General features: G+C 43.8%; 1 protein-coding gene across 1 annotated transcript in view; it reads right to left on the bottom strand.

The window, feature by feature from the left end:
* The window catches only part of LOC126335508 (reversion-inducing cysteine-rich protein with Kazal motifs), a 310,493-nt gene that overhangs the window by 11,351 nt on the left and 281,593 nt on the right, over window positions 1-17,549 (bottom strand). The window contains exons 11-15 of the mRNA XM_049998863.1: window positions 13,013-13,198; window positions 8,240-8,441; window positions 7,967-8,121; window positions 7,721-7,848; window positions 3,331-3,600 (exon numbers count right to left, since the gene is read on the bottom strand). Coding sequence (XP_049854820.1) covers window positions 3,331-3,600; window positions 7,721-7,848; window positions 7,967-8,121; window positions 8,240-8,441; window positions 13,013-13,198 — 941 coding nt within the window. The remainder of the gene's footprint in view (window positions 1-3,330; window positions 3,601-7,720; window positions 7,849-7,966; window positions 8,122-8,239; window positions 8,442-13,012; window positions 13,199-17,549) is intronic.

The raw sequence follows: 17,549 nt of genomic DNA, 5'->3' as shown, positions 1-17,549 counted from the left end.
CTGGTTTATCATTGTATATTACCCGTCTGGTACTAAATCGATTAGGAAGAAAAGAAGTTTATGGCCGAAACTGAGTAAAAGACGGACCAGACATATCAAGGAATTTGTATGGGGAGACAAATGCTTGACTGCATCAAGCAAGCTGAGGAGGGCGAAGGTTGCAGAAATTACCAAGCGAAGAAGAGTTATGCAGAGGGCAGCTTAGCGTGCAGAACTGTTTCACAGCAGTCTCCGGACTGAAGACCACAACAACAAAAATAACAACAACAACGCATTCAGTGTACCGGATGGTTATAAGTAAACTTTCATTATTTAACACGTCGTAACACGAAAATTACTGTGCGAGTTTCGGATTTGCTAGCATTAATGTTCAGAGTATTAGGTGCATGAATTCTATGCCTCGCAGCGCCACCGTCCAGTTCCAACTATGGTCACCAGGTGCCGTGATGAGTCATAGTGATTCACAGTCTCACACGCCTGCCCAATCGCAGTGACGTGTCAACACGAGCTGGGGCAAAAGGGACAGGGAATTACTGGTGCAGATCTATAATCAAAACAAAAGTAAGTCCACATCTCGTAGTCGTGCGGTAGGTTCTCGCTTCCCATGCCCGGGTTCCCGGGTTCGATTCCCGGCGGGGTCAGGGATGTTCTCTGCCTCGTGATGGCTGGGTGTTGTGTGATGTCCTTAGGTTAGTTAGGTTTAAGTAGTTCTAAGTTCTAGGGGACTGATGACCATAGATGTTAAGTCCCATAGTGCTCAGAGCCATTTTTTGAAAACAAAAGTAAGCATGCAGCGGCACTTCGACAGTATCGCCAGCTGAAAGGATTACGGAGGGGCCTTCTTTCTCCAGCTACTGTGCGGAGCATGATGAAGAAGCTCGAATCAACTGGAGAACTAGGTATCCTTCCGAGAAGAGGCCGAAGACCGGTTGCATCAAAGCTGGTTGATGAAATCGCTGTTGCTAAGGCAGACAACGCTGTGCGAAATTTCCGATCACCAGGTAGTGCGTGTGCTGTATACAACAGTTGAACATTCCGTGGTCCACTGTACGGAAGATGCTTCTAACGATTCTCAAATGGTATTCGTATAATATCCATATCATACTGTATAGCTTGCACCTCAGGACGCCCAACGGCGTATTGACTTCGCTCTCCACTTTCTCTCAAGGACTGAAGTTGACGAGGGCTAGACCTGGACGGACAGGCGAAGCTCATTTGTCTCTGACAGGTGAGGTGAACACAAAGAATTGTCGAGTGTGGGGATCTTGAACTCCAGTCACTGTACATGAAGTGCCTCCACATTGTGAACATGTCACCGTATGGTGTGGCTTCACGGCTACGTTCATCATTGGCCAATTCTTTTTTGAACAGTTTGGAGGTCAAGGACCAAAGACGTGCCGTGTGACTGGCCAGCGTTAATGCGATATGCTTCGCCAGTATGTCATACCCGCCCTAAGGGTGAGGCGTAGCGCCATATACCGATCCTGCCTTGGAGGCGGTTAACTGGGAGATGTGCCTCAGAGCTGGAGAGAGACAGATGGTGACGTGAGACTGAACGCGCACGTAGTTTATGTATCAGGCGATAGAGGACAATACTGGATACGGGGACTGTGATTTTAGTTTCGACTGTGCCCACTAGAGTCCACTAAAGTTCTGGTATTTTCATAAAGTGTTATTATGTCTTTTTGTGTAGGTAAAATGTCATAAATATGGTTAGCAGTATGAATGATGTGTGAGTGTGGTTTAAGGTTAATATGAAGATAATTCTTTAACGAGTTATGTAGTACGATTTAGTGTAGGAATATTTTGAAGAATTATGGATATGGACAAAGGGGAGTTTTGTAGAATAGATTTAGAAAGTAAGTTTATGATAAAGGGAAAGTTAATTCATGTATAAATAACAATAGTAAATAACTTTATGCATAAGCAAAACTTCAGCATATTAGATAATTACGCCGATAAAAAGTGGAGTCGTTAGGTTTACTAATTTGCGATTGGTTATTGATGACGCGGGAAAATGTTGTTTTGCTATTAGCTGTTGAGTAAACTGACCAATGGTAAAGCAATATTCTTTGCGCGCCTTTCTCTGCTGGTAGAGAAGACAGAATATTCTAGAGAGTGGAGAAAAGTGGAAGCCTAGCCATGAAACACTTCGGACGTGTGTAGTAGCAGTTCCGAGAGAAACGATAAGTTGCCCGATCTAGCAGTGTTCCATACATCGAAAGTGTTGTAAAGTGACGGCATAATTATTCCGATGTGTGTGTAGAAATTTCGGAATTTTTAAGTGAATTTTGTGACGAGAAAAGACATAAATTCCGCGTGGCGTATTGAGCAGGTCAGTGGCTAAAAACTGTGACTGCATTAGGTACCGACAGACTTAATATTTTGCGGGTATTCTCAATCAAAACAATCAGTATTTTTGTAGCTATTACGTTTTCGGGAAATGCAACACCATAAACTTGCTAACGTGAGTGAAAGGGATTATGAGTGACTGTGTTAAGACTAGCACGGGCTTGGCAGTGATACTTGTTCACCTAAGTTTCAGAATATATTAATTGAGGACAAAATTTCCAAACTTTCATTTCGTGTTTCTCCCGAAACGTAGGTTAGTGACTTAAATTGCAGCCTGTTTCACGTCTAAGTACAGTAGGTTTCACTCCTCTTTCCTACTGATGATCTGCTGAGACAATGTTCACATGTAGGTGCAGGTCCGCCGTAAAGGGACGGAAAGAACCGCGCCGCCGGGACGGGAGAGACGCTTAGAAGTAAACAGTTTTCATGCAAGATGGTGAACCATGGCACATCGCTCGTGAAGTTCACCTGCTTCTCCGAAACGATCGTTAGCAAATGCTTCGCCGGCACGATCAGCCTTATCTCAGTCCTTGTGATTTCTGGTTGTGGCGCTGCCTGAAGGACACGGTTTTCTAGGAAAACACTCACACATGTGCTGATCTGAAGCGTAGGATATCAAAAGATGTTGCCAGCATACCTACGGGCGTACTTAGTTCTGCTGCGCTTTCGGGCTCTTCTGGACACTGATGGGCCCCATATTGAGCCCCTTTTGTAGAAGTAATGGTAGCGGTACGTAACAGTACAATGTACCGTAATAGCACATTAAAAGCGTCTCACTTGAATTGATTCTGCATTATTTCTCTTCCCCGTGTTCTTGACTTTAATGCTACAGAGTTTTGTAATCCCACGGTAATTAGTTGTAACGTGTTAAATAGGGGAAGTTTAATTATAACGACCCGGTATGAAGTAATTGGAATTCCCTGCGTGTCTGGTGCCTCGTTCGTTCCAAGTACTGTCGCTGCGCCGCGCGCCGCGCACCTGCTTCTGGCTGTAGAGGAAGCGGACGGCGCCGGCGCAGCGCGGGCAGCAGGCGCCCGGAGGAGTGACGGCGAGGCAGGCGGCTGCGGCCAGCGGCGGGCAGCGCACCCCCACGGCGTCGCACTGCGGCGCGGGCCGAGACCCGATCTGGCCGACGGCGGTGCAGGCGCCCGCGTAGTCCACCGGCACCTGGGCCGCCTGCGCCGCGCATTCCGACCGGTACGTCACGCCGTCGGCGCCGCACACCGTGCCGTTGTTATCACAGTTCGTCTGCAACAAGACCCACTGCCGTTACCCAGGCGTGACAGTAGGACGGGCCGACTGCAAATGGTATTGGGTCTGTAATGTGGTTAAATGGCGTTCTTATCAGGTACCAGTACCTAACACACACTTAATATTACACTACTGGCCATTAAAATTGCTACACCAAGAAGAAATGCAGATGATAAACGGCCATTCATTGGACAAATATAATATACTAGAACTGACATGTGATTACGTTTTCACGCAATTTGGCTGCATAGATCCTGAGAAATCAGTACCCAGAACAACCACCTCTGGCCGTAAGAACGTCCTTGATACGCCTGGGCATTGAGTCATACAGAGCTTGGATGGGGTGTACAGGTACAGCTGCCCATGCCGCTTCAACACGATACCACAGTTTATCAAGAGTAGAGACTGGCGTATTGTGACGAGCCAGTTGCTCGGCCACCATTGTCCAGACGTTTTCAATTAATGAGAGAATGTGCTGGCCAGGGCAGCAGTCGAACATCTTCTGTATCCAGAAAGGCCCGTACAGGACGTGCAACATGCGGTCAGACGTTTTCAATTGGTGAGAGATCTGGCGAATGTGCTGGCCAGGGCAGCAGTCGAACATTTTCTGTATCCAGAAAGGCCCGTACAGGACGTGCAACATGCGGTCGTGCGTTTTCTTGCTGAAATGTATTCACAGGGATCGAATGAAGGGTAAAGCCACGGGTCGTAACACATCTGAAATGTAACGTCCACTGTTCAAAGTGCCGTCAATGCGAACAAGACGTGAACGAGACGTGTAACCGAAGGCACCCCATACCGTCATGCCGGGTGATACGCCAGTATGGCGATGACGAATACACGCTTCCAATGTGCGTTCACCGCGATGTAGCCAAACACGGATGCGACCATCATGATGCTGTAAAAATAACCTGGATTCATCCGATAAAAATGACATTTCGCCATTCGTGCACCCAGGTTCGTCATTGAGTACACCATCGCAGGCACTCCTGTCTGTGAAGCAACGTCAAGGGTACGGCAGCCGTGGTCTCCGAGCTGATAGTCCATGCTGTTGCAAACGTCGTCGAACTGTTCGTGCAGATGGTTGTTGTCTTACAAACATCCCCATCTGTTCACTCACCTGTGGAGTCGAGACGTGGCTGCACGATCATTTACAGCCATGCGGATAAGATGCCTGTCATCTCGACTGCTAGTGATACGAGGCGATTCGGATCCAGCACGGCGTTCCGTATTACCCTCCTGAACCCACCGATTCCATGTTCTGCTAACAGTCATTGGATCTTGACCAACGCAAGCAGCAATGTCGCGATACGATAAACGGCAATTGCGACAGGCTACAATCCGACCTTAAACAAAGTCGGAAATGTGATGGTACGCATTTCTCCTCCTTACAAGAGCCATCACAACAACGTTTCACCAGGCAACGCTAATCAACTGCTGTTTGTGTATGAGAAATCGGTTGGAAACTTTCCTCATGTCAGCACGTTGTAGGTGTATCCACCGGCGCCAACCTTGTGTGAATGCTCTGAAAAGCTAATCCTTTGCATATCACAACATCTTCTTCCTGTCGGTTGAATTTCGCGTCTGTAGCACGTCATCTTCGTGGTATAGCAAGTTTAATGGCCAATAGTGTATATCATTTTAATAAATTGTGATCCATGTTGAGTTTCAGATAATCAGTATCCTGTACATACGATGTGATTGGGAAACGTAATATGACTGACAATGATGCGAGCTATCTGGCAACGCTATTTTCTAAACCTGTAGGCCAGTGTGTTCATCCCTTCCAGATGCTCAGTCCAATTAATAGCTCCTTACACCCATCGTATGATTTTTGAGAGCGCCATCAGTAACCTGTGTGTTTGTTGTGTGCTACGGATATGGAACAGCAGAATTTAGAGCAACATTATGCTGTTATGTTTTGTGTTAACTGGGAAAAATGGTAAATATGACAGTTGAAAAAAAGAAGCAGACATATTGTGGACATTTCTTATTAAGAGAACAAATTTTTCGCTGACACACAGTGAGACGTTAAAAAACAGACGAAAATGTCGAACTTGTGCGTGCTCTTGCGAGATCATTGCGACGTTTAACGATAAGGATGATGGGAGACTATTACATTTAAACACTTTCACCAGACATTAAATTCTGTCAGAAAATTCGCACTTGCGAAGGATTTGTGCCAAAATGGTACCGAGAAACTTCACAACTCAGCAGAAGAACAATCGAAGAAACTTGTGAGTTGATCTTCTCCAGAGCACTGCTATTGGGCACTCGTGTGATCATACGTGATGAATCCTGTAATTCTGTGTTCGGTCCTGAGACAAAGCTGCAACGTGACGAATAGCACACTAAGACATCTTCTAGACCAAAAAAAGTCTCGAAAGATCAAATCGAAGATCGAAACAATTGCGGGCTTTCACAAGAATAATAGTAATGATGGCGTGGTAAGGTGGCCACCAACTACGTACCCTCAGACTCAGAGTTGCAATATTAATAGTTTTGGCTGATTTCGTTGTCTACGGACTGGGATACGTAGTTGCCACATTACAGGCCAAATACTGTTGAGTCTACGGTATACGATAAGAATACACACGTGAATCGAATGGTCGAAGCTTTCTATCAGTCGGCAATTGCGAATTATGAAAGTAACATAAATTTATAAATGAAATATTGTAATTAAATAAAATCTGTAGGAACTATCTTAACGACTTTAAATGATGCGTACGATAGTAGAAGTACTTTTGAGAATGCGGTATATTTCTGCAAAACAATTATTGGTGTCTATGGTCCAGAAATAAAAAAAAAACATATAAGTTCAATAACAGGGAAACAGTAGATTCCTACTTCACGTACCGCGCGAGATATTCACTTCTGAATGCATACTACGACTTCACTGCAGAAGCCACAGAAATCACACAAGAGCACAGGTCGGCACACCGAAATATTTCTATTCTCCGCGACCACGTGCAAACACGCACCACACCCCAAGTCCCTCGCTCCGTCGCCTCCCTCAGTTTCCGTGACCTGTCCCGTACCCCAGCACCGCCACACTGCCAGAACCCCTCGTGTCCTCTCCGGAAACCATGCTCCTCTCCAACCTCCATACGTCTCTCTCAGTAACGAGTGCTGTGATTGGCTAGAACCCTCTCGCCAAGTCTTCAAGCCAAAGCACCCACACAAATATAATGAAACACACACGAAATACTGGATTTACGTTTAAATACTTGAATTTAAGGAAATTTTCCTACGGCTGGACCATAAACACTCTCGAACATACATTATTAAATACATCAACAAATTAAATAAACATATCAAAGGAATAGCAAGCAAAAGGAGGCCAGTAGCCTAATGTCTCTGTGCTTCCTAAAACACAGTAAATAATTGATCAATTTCTTCATGAATAGCACATATCGGATATAGACAAAGACATAGATGAATAAATATATTTATAAGCATGCTGCTACCGTTTCTTTCGTGTAGCTGTGGAGTATTTATGGCCTGACGCGATCGATAGTAATCGGCCACTTTGACCTCCAGTAACTCGTGTAATATTCAAGTTACATGCCTGTAATTTATAGTAATTTAGGTTTACACTAACAGCTTTCTAAAGACATGTCGATCGACGAAATCGGATGAACTGTTCAAAATTTGGAAATTCGTTGCTGGGTGTTACTTGTATAATTTACCGTCAACTATTAAACTTTAAAATAATAAAAATATTGAAAATCTTATTACACCATCATAATCGTCGTTCAAATAATAGTAATGTACATGTTTTTTTTTAGGTACCATGATTCATCTGGCTACTATTAATTTCCATATGAACTGTGAAATGTCTGCTTCGTGTTCTAATAGCCGATTTAAGTTTTTAAGTCAATTTTGTTTCCTATGGTGTTAGCACGATTTTTATATGTATAACGTGCCTCAAAAGAAAAAGGTTTAGCAAAATCCCTTTTTCCTATTATGTACGTATTGAAACTGATTATCTGAGTGAAATGTAATCGTTCTTACCATATTTAATTCCAAATACGTTTTCTTAGTATGTGCTCTACAGTAGAAAATAAGAATCTTTAGATTCTTGGTATAAATCGTTTGCAAGGCGGTTTATACTTACTCGGCAAGGACCACTGTACGCAAATCTTCTCCAGGAACGTACTAGGGCGCACATGTTGTGGTGCTCCTGGCCCTCTGTGTCACACACAGGGTCGTAAGGCAAATTCGTACATTGTTCTGTTGTTTCAACTGTGAAATCAATAAATAAACATGCATCACATTGTTTCGATGAAATTTCAAGTGTATTCTAATACTCTAACAATTACAGTCGAAATTAAGAGTGTTTATGAGTATGTATGAGACTTACCACACTTGTACTGCTTGCATGACTTGTGCATCATGGACAGACACACCTTCCTGTCTGGAATACACTGCTGCCCCCTAGAACACGTGTGGCTAGCACACGGATCCTTAGCAGAGCACGGACCGAATTCAAACTCTGCGTCAGTGAGACCAGCACACCTGGTATACAAAAGAAAGCACAGGTCTCTTGCGGAACGCCCATAAACGAGATTCCTTGCACATGAAATGCCGTCTCCCTTAATATACAGTAGTAACGTCAAACTGAACGTCTCCTTACTTTGCAAGACAGGCACTCGGATACGTGTTCCCGTTGCGGGCACAAACAGGTACATAGTGAGGCGGGCAGTTACAGGGAAGACTCGTGTAGGCGGGGTCAGGGTCTCCCAGGGCCGAAATCTCGCACTGCTTCTTGCTGCACGTTATTTCTCCAGCGAAACAACTGCACGTGTTACACTCAATCTGGAATTGAGTGTTGTGTTCTGTAAACAGATTTCGGATTAGAACAGATGAAGGGAATACCAGCGCACTGACTACATTAATATTTGAACATAGCAGCATTATTGCTAGGGGAAGTGAACAATTATATATGGCTGTCCACTGCGAATGCAATTGTTGAAGCAGCATTTACAATTATAAAATAGCAAGTATAGAAGATGAAGCAATGAAATGAAATTTATGGCGTAGCTGGGACTTAAAACCGGGTCTTCTGCTTGCTAGGAAAGTGTGCTAATCTCTACACATACATCTACATGATTACTCTGCTATTCACAATAAAGTGCCTGGCAGAGGGCTCAACGAACCACCTTCAAGCTCCCTCTGTACCGCTCCACTCTCGAAAGGCGCGCAGAAAAACGAGTACTTGAATTTTTCTGTGCGAACACTGATTTCTCTTATTTTATTGCAATAATCATTTCTCTCCCCCCCCCCCCCCCCCCCCAAGAACCATGGACCTTGCCGTTGGTGGGGAGGCTTGCGTGCCTCAACGATACAGATAGCCGTACCGTAGGTGCAACCACAACGGAGGGGTATCTGTTGAGAGGCCAGACAAACGTGTGGTTCCTGAAGAGGGGCAGCAGCCTTTTCAGTAGTTGCAGGGGCAACAGTCTGGATGATGGACCGATCTGGCCTTGTAACAATAACCAAAACAGCCTTACTGTGCTGGTACTGCGAACGGCTGAAAGCAAGGATAAACTACAGCCGTAATTTTTCCCGAGGGCATGCAGCTTTACTGTATGATTAAATGATGATGGCATCCTCTTGGGCAAAATATTCCGGAGGTAAAATAGTCCCCCATTCGGATCTCCGGGCGGTGACTACTCAAGAGGATGTCATTTCAAGAGAAAGAAAACTGGCGTTCTACGGGTCGGAGCGTGGAATGTCAGATCCCTTAATCGGGCAGGTAGGTTAGAAAATTTAAAAAGGGAAATGGTTAGGTTTAAGTTAGATATAGTGGGAATTAGTGAAGTTCGGTGGCAGTAGGAACAAGACTTCTGGTCAGGTGACTACAGGGTTATAAACACAAAATCAAATAGGGGTAATGCAGGAGTAGGATTAATAATGAATAGGAAAATAGGAATGCGGGTAAGCTACTAGAAACAACATAGTGAGCGCATTATTGTGGCCAAGATAGATACGAAGCTCACACCTACTACAGTAGTAGAAGTTTATATGCAACTAGCTCTGCAGATGACGAAGAAATTGAAGAAATGTATGATCAAATAAAAGAAATTATTCAGATAGTACAGGGTGACGAAAATTTAATAGTCATGGGTGACTGGAATTCGGTAGTAGGAAAAGGGAGAGAAGGAAACGTAGTAGCTGAATATGGAATGGGGCAAAGAAATGAAAGAGGAAGCCCGAGACAGTGTTTCGTTGTGGAAATTATTAAAAGCATCCCGCAGTGAGGTACGCGCTATATTTCGAATTTCTGCAAAAAAATTGCCAATCTTGGGGATTTTGCGTTCTTTTAAATTTGGCATGCTTTTTTCGTTGCTTCTGCAACAGCGATCTGACGCGTTTTGTGTACCATGGGGGATCAGTACCGTCACTTATCAATTTGTGTGTGTTATATATCTCTCAATTGCCGTCGATACTATCTCTTTGACAGCTTTCCACATCTTTTATACGCTTACGTGATCAGATCGGAAGGAGTGGAGGCTGTCTCTTAAGAATGCGCCAAGAGCATTTTTATCAGCTTTCTCAGATAGATGTATTTTGCGTTTCTTTTTGACTGTTGTAGGTGTTACGGTATTCAGCCTAGCAGCAACTGCCTTGTGGTCGCTAATGCCTGTATTCGGCATGATGATCCCTATTTGTCGAGGATTATTTGTCGCTAAGAGGTCAAGTATGCTTTCGCAACCATTATAGCATTGTGGCTGTCACGTTTCCACGGATTACTGTAGTCCAATGCCCTCCCTAACACAACTTCAGTTCACACCTTCAGACCCTTTTCCCCTTCATTAATTGACGGTATTGTCGAGGCTCTCCGACACTGGAATATCACCCCAGATTTGTACATAACGGGGAAGTCCTGCCTGTAATGGGCTGAAGGTGTGGATTTAAGTCTGTGTTAGGGAGGGCGTTGGACTACAGTCTTCCATGTACCATTGGAAGCCACTGTACTGAGATGGTGTAGTGGTTAGTACGTCTGTCTAGAAGACAGAAGACCCAGGTTTAGGTCCAGGCTATGGCTTATAATTTAATTTATTGCTTCAGCTTCTATCCTTATCGACGTTAAAGTTGAGCCCCTTATGTCTCCAGGAAAATCCAGTTCCATCATATAAAACTAGTGAGTGTTGGGACGTGGTAGCGACCAGATGTGTTAACGGCTCGTGCTTCATGTACAATAACATCGCCCCCAAACCATAAAACATGGTAATGCGCAACATACAGTAAAACAGGATATCTATTCTCCGTCTCGAATAAGCGCGTGAACTGTTACGTAAATATCAAGTATGTTTGTTGTATCGTGAAGATTAACAATCACCATGCTGAGATGGTTTCTGCGCCATATGCAAGTACGGACTTCATGCCACCGTGTGAAACTTCAGTGTCTCGAAAGTGTGGGGTAAATGAGATATTTCACGGGTGGGTGGGCATTCGTTTCATTTTATTCTTTGACACTCTCAGTGGGGATCTGTAAATTTAACCCATGTCTGAATAAAAATCCTACATCAAGATCGCAAAATTTTCTTTATTAATTAATGGTTTCCGCTCACTGACGAGCCATCTGCAAATCTATCTAAAATTTTGTTCAGTGAGTGATAATCATTACACATCGTCGTATTCTTAGAGCTAAGTCGCCCCTAAAATGGAAATCGTAGTTGGGTACGTAAACTGACAACGTTAATCACTAATCAAATATTGTTACATTGCCTATATGACCACAGGTGCCTACAAACTACCGACAGGAATGATAGCTGCATCACCCATGAGTGGATGTAAACGACATATCACTTACAATATTCACAACAGCTGTGTGACAGCTGTCAGCCATGGGCGATGCTCCAGTGATTTCTGTCGATCACTTTCAGACATGTACGGTAATATGTCCATTGTAACAATATTTGATTGGTGACTAACTTCGTCAGTTTACATAACCAACCACGATTTTTCGTGTTAGGGTGACTTAGCTGTAAGAATACAACGATGTGTAGTGATTCTTACACATTGGACAGCATTTTAAATGGTTCAAATGGCTCTGAGCACTATGGGACTTGACATCTTAGGTCATCAGTCCCCTAGAACTTAGAACTACATAAACCTAACTAACCTAAGGACAACACACACACATCCATGTCCGCGGCAGGATTCGAACCTGCGACCGTAGCAGTCCCGCGGTTGCGGACTGTAGCGCCTAGAACTGCACGGTCACCGCGGCCGGCGGACAGCATTTTAGATTGATCTGAAGATGGCTCGTCAGTGGATCGGAATTGGTAATCAATGAGCAATATTTGCAATTTTAATGTTGGATCTTCATCCACACATGGTTTATTCGTTTCATTGCCGTGTCATGGAGGCTACATTCGTCTGCATAGCGATTATTCCGCGCGTCTTTGTGAACAGGAACAGTGTTCTGTGCAGTTATTCAAAACTGTTCAAATGGTTCAAATGGCTATCGGCAATATGGGACTCAACATCTGAGCCGGCCGGAGTGGCCGAGCGGTTCTAGGCGCTTCAGGCTGGAACCGCGAGACCGCTACGGCCGCAGATTCGAATCCTGCCTCGGGCATGGATGTGTGTGATATCCTTAGGTTAGTTAGGTTTAAGTAGTTCTAAGTTCTAGGGGACTGATGACCTCACCTGTTATGTCCCATAGTGCTCAGGGCCATTTCAACTCAACATCTGAGGTCATCAGCCCCGTAGACTTAGAACTACTGAAACATATCTTAACCTAACGACATCATACATATCCATGCCCGAGGCAGGATTCGAACCTGCAACCGTAGGAGCAGCGCGGTTCCGAACTGAAACGCCTAGAACCGCTCGGACACAGCGGCTGGCAAAACTGTTCAAATTAGGACGAAACATACATTGTAAATCCAAACCTGTACCTAACAAGAATTAGCGTTGCAATATGTGTGGAATTAGCCCGTTAACAGTGCAGCCCACAGTTAAGTATGATGTTGCTTGTCTCAACAGACGTTCAGCAGATGAAGTACGTCAGTATTAAACACAGTGTATATTCGTGAAGGTATTTCTGCCACTAGGAAGTTGCGGTAATATTAAGGTTCTCATTCTTGACACCAGGTCGTAGGAAAGCGTCATCTCTGTTGTTATAATTAATGAACAAACACGGTCTGGATCACTCCTATTATTACCGACTAGAGGTTTCAAGTCATCTTCAGGTCTGGTGTCACGAAGTGCAGATTGTCAAGTGAAACTGAGTTGACAAAATGCACTTTGCGGTGCCACACCAGAAGACGAGCTACACTGCTGACTGAAACTGATAGGTGGTGGTAAATGAAGTCACCCACACGGTGTTTGTTTATTTATGCTATTATAACGCGAGAAGTAATTGCGGACTACGGAATGTAGTGAAGCGACTCACCAATCTTCCTGTTCCCGAGCCAACACGACTCCATTTCTGTGCAGGGTAGGGGCCTGCAGCTCTCAAGAGATCCCCGCGAAGAGCACCGGCAGATTTTCAAGCACCCTTTCCGTTCGTGAACGACTGGTATGCGGACGAAAGTACCCTCCGGCACGAGGTACTGAGAGACCTCACCCAGCTTGCAGCCTGTTGAAAGAACAGAGGTATTAAATTGGCTATGGGATTGACAGAACATGGAAAATCGTTAAGGTTTTGATATTTGACAGCAAATTTAGGTACTGAAAATGTGCTCAGTTACAATGACAGAAATTCGAAGACACATCCTAAGAAAGTTTGAAAAAACTTACGTGAAGTTAGAACAGTTAAATAATTAGAAGTGTTGTTTCTGAGTTATACCGAACACCGATCTTTTTTCAGGGATTTTGGACTCTTTTACATAGAGCCTCACTAGTGTATTCGTCTCCTCCGCTATCGCACCGTCATAGTAAGTAATGTCTTATGGTGCCACAATTGTCAAACTCCTAGCTTGGACATTGCGCAAGACCCTCGCAGATGGTGACTGCCTCTGCCACTGACTCTCTGTTGCCTAACGTAATTCCCAAACTACCCTTCCGTCTTTTAAACGGTTTGTCACTGTTTCCTGGGTAACGTCTCCGTTAGGGCCGTTGCTAACTTTTTGCCGCCGCAGGGGAGAATTGAAAAATAACGCTTGTCTCTGTTGCTACCGTCGGTCTCCCAGATAAAAATCCCTCCCCTCCCCCCACCATGACCAACATCCAACAGCACAACAATTCAAGTATCCCATTTTCTTTTAATCATTAAGCTAAGATGACCAGACGTCTTCACTTTCTGCAGATAGCACCCGTTTTCATGCTTTGCCCTCAATTCCTTTAAAACTCATTGAGATTAACCATTGTCTTCAGTTTATTTATTTTTTTCTCAGTTTTCGAAATTTCCCAGAATAACTGAAACAGGAAGAATGCGACGAGTATTTTAAAATGGTACTCAACTGAAACTTCCTGGCAGGTTAAAACTGCGTGCCCGACCGAGACTCGAACGCGGGACCTTTGCCTTTCGCCGGCAAGTGCTCTACCATCTGAGCTACCAAAACACGACTCACGCCCGGTCCTCACAGCTTTACTTTTGCCAGTATCTCGTCTCCTACCTTCCAAACTTTACAGAAACTCACCTGCGAACCTTGCACTCGTGAAAGAAAGGATACTGCGGAGACATGGCTTAGCCACAGCCTGGGGGATGTTTCCAGAATGAGCGTTCGCAGGAGAGCTTGTGTAAAGTATGGAAGGTAGGAGACGAAATGCTGGCAGAAGTAAAGCTGTGTAGAGCGGGCGTGAGTCGCGCTTCGGTAGCCCAGATGGTAGAGCACTTGCCCGCGAAAGGCAAAGATCCGGAGTTCGAGTCTCGGTCGGGCACACAGTTTTAATCTTCCAGGGAGTTTCATATCAGTGCACACTCCGCTGTACAGTGAGAATCTCATTCTGGTACTCAACTGACTATGCAAGTGGAACCAAATTTGGCACCAGTCATTTATTTTATTGCAAGTAAATGTACTAATAAAAACATGTGCCGGCCGAAGTGGCCGAGCGGTTCTAGGCGCTTCAGTCTGGAACCGAGCGACCGCTACGGTCGAAGGTTCGAATCCTTGCCTCGGGCATGGATGTGTGTGATGTCCTTAGGTTAGTTAGGTTTAAGTAGTTGTAGGTTCTAGGGGACTGGTCACCTGAGATGTTAGGTCCCATAGTGCTCAGAGACATTTGAACCATTTTTGAATAACAACGTGGAACTATGACCTAATACGAACAAATTGTTCCTTGAATTTAGAAATTAAGCTGTACTGAGGGAGATATGCTAAAGTATCAAACTACCTCATTTGTATAATCGTGGTGTTACTCCGTTTCTCTTTTAATTGAAATACCTTTAGAATATTTTTAGTATCAAATTTCTAGCAATTAAATAAATAAATGGCGCATTACTTGCATTTTCTGTTGCTAAGTGTACAATTTTTATGAGCCGGTCCAGTGGCGCAGTGGTCTAAGCGCTTGTCGTCTGGACAGTCGTCCGAGATGGGACCGGGATCGAATCCTACAGTGGCGTCGATGTCGTGTTTTGAGTAAAAACACTGTCTCTTTCTTTTCCCGCAGTCAGTGGCCCTAAATTATGGGCGGGTGACGGTTTTAGCCGACTGAGTTGCTGACGGTCGTTAATCCCCGTTTTTTTAAATTTTGTTAAGTACATTTCTTTATTAAACTGTTTCTTCAAGCAGAGTTAGAACACTTGGAGTATTACTTCATCTGTACAGTAAATTTCTGGCTTTAGGTTTTTGCCTTCCACAGAGTCACAGAGAAATTTATGTGCTACCAGTAACATTTGAAATTTATCAGAAGTAAAACTCTGATGATAGTACTGTATTCTTATTCTACACTTATTTCACATTAAAAGTACCTCTCAGATTCATTGTACGTTTACTGGACAATCATGACACAGTCCATAACTTATTTGTTAATCCTCGGAAAGCCAGCGCACTGGCTCGCTCCAGCGTTCGACAGATATGACTCAAGGTCATATTTGTTTACTTTTTGTACTCACTAGCGGCTGCTTTACTTTTGAGGTAGATAGCGTCAATGCGTTTACTTTCGTCAAAGTAGGTATAGACCCTGCTCGGTAAGCTTTTGAAAACAATTGGATGTATTAATTCTTCCTCGGCTTCATTTTTTCTCATTATTTTTTCATTGTTTTCTCTGTTTGATATGAAATTAATATTTTCCGCGTCTGCCTTCCTAAAATTCGGCGGCCCAGGGGACCGTCTTGTATTTCCCAATGATAGAAACTGCCCTGATTTCCGCTCCAGAGGCAAGCCACATCTGTGCCCCGTTCTTACACTAGTCGCCTCACAAACAGGCAGTTTAAAGACCTTCTGAGTATTAACGATGGCCTTTACCTGTTGCAACGTCCATTCATTGTGGCGGTACACCTCATGTGGCGTGACGATGACTTCACACCCGTACTCAGAAATGGTCATAGCTAACGCTTTGATATGAGAATGTATTTTGTTGAGGCGGCCGGTGTGGCTGTGCGGTTCTAAGCACTTCAGTTTGGAACCGCGTGACCGCTACGGTCGCCGGTTCGAATCCTGCCTCGGGCATGGGATGCGCAATGCCCCCATAGACATTCTTGCGCATCACAAATCATGTAGCCACAACAATCTTCATATTTAATAAAATATTCAAGATATTTAAACAAGGTATTTGCACACCATGAGGCACATATGTTGTACTATAAATACTAGTAAATTTTTATTCACCGAATTAAGCAAGAAACTCGTCCGCTGCAGTGAGAGGTCGGCTGTTCAGGACGCATAGAGACATCCATAGCGCTGTAGGAAAACCGAAGCTGAACGTTTATACACATCCAGAAGCATATTGAATTGTGTATACACATCCACAGCAGCGAAGGAGTTAAAGATGGAATGGAGGAAATTTGCAGCAACAGCTCACAGTTGTGTGGGTTTTGTGAAGGTTTTGCAGCACCAGGACAGTTCCTGGGTTAACACAGATGTTAACTGTTTAAACTAGCTAGGCGAATTGCTTTTGACTCAGACGAACTCTCATGTCTCTGCTATTCTCTGTTGCATTTGACAGACAGGGATATACAAAAAAAGGCCTGTGCCTGAACATGAGGGAGAAGGACTGCTAAGCCGAGTATCTTGCAGAAAGTGCAAGAGGGTATGGGTGGGGGGGGGGGGCATAAGCACACAATGTGTCAGAAAGACACTTTTTTTTTTTTAGATTACAGTCAGGTTGTTAACAAACAATCTTGAAAGAAATTAGAATAGGACCATAATATATGTATCAGTTTCCAGAAAAATAAAATGTATTTGCTTCATCAATACTTTAGGGGGCTGAAAAACAAAACAGATTATCCTCTTGTATGTTTAGCAGATGCGGAGAGGTTATGAAGTGACAGATGTTCAGTGTCTCACTGAACGTCATGTACAACAGTCATACAGAAGTTAAATATCAGAAATTATAAACTAACATCATTTTTGTATAGAGATGACATAGAAAAAAATGAGGAGTTGCAACATATGTAAAAATTGGGCTCTGCGGAATTTGTTTTGTGTATATCAGAAGCGAGATACATGTGCGTGTGAATTGTCACTGCAGAATGTTTCTGTGTTAATTATAATAGTCGACACCCTCCCTCTAGGAAACTTACTGCTGTTTGCGAGAAATCTAGACTAATTATTGAGTTAACTGCAAGACCAGAAGAAACATTTAGTGGCTTGTGAAGATTTCATTGCAGGTATCTTAAATGATATAAACAAGAAAATGAATTGGTATCATTATTTTTGTGTTTCAATGTACTTCCATTAGTTAATTGTCCAATACGTTAGCAGCAAGGTAAGAACTGACAACATTTGTAATGGCAGTGCTCAGGCCGAAATGATTTATGTACACCTATTTGTTACATTACTGTCTGTCAGGTTCATACAAAGCAGCTCATTAATGACAATAAGATA

Source organism: Schistocerca gregaria, chromosome 2, assembly GCF_023897955.1.
Source record: "Schistocerca gregaria isolate iqSchGreg1 chromosome 2, iqSchGreg1.2, whole genome shotgun sequence".
NCBI classification, from domain to species: Eukaryota; Metazoa; Arthropoda; class Insecta; order Orthoptera; family Acrididae; genus Schistocerca; species Schistocerca gregaria.
Note: the sequence above shows the minus strand (reverse complement) of the source record. Positions and strands in the feature narration are given on the sequence as shown.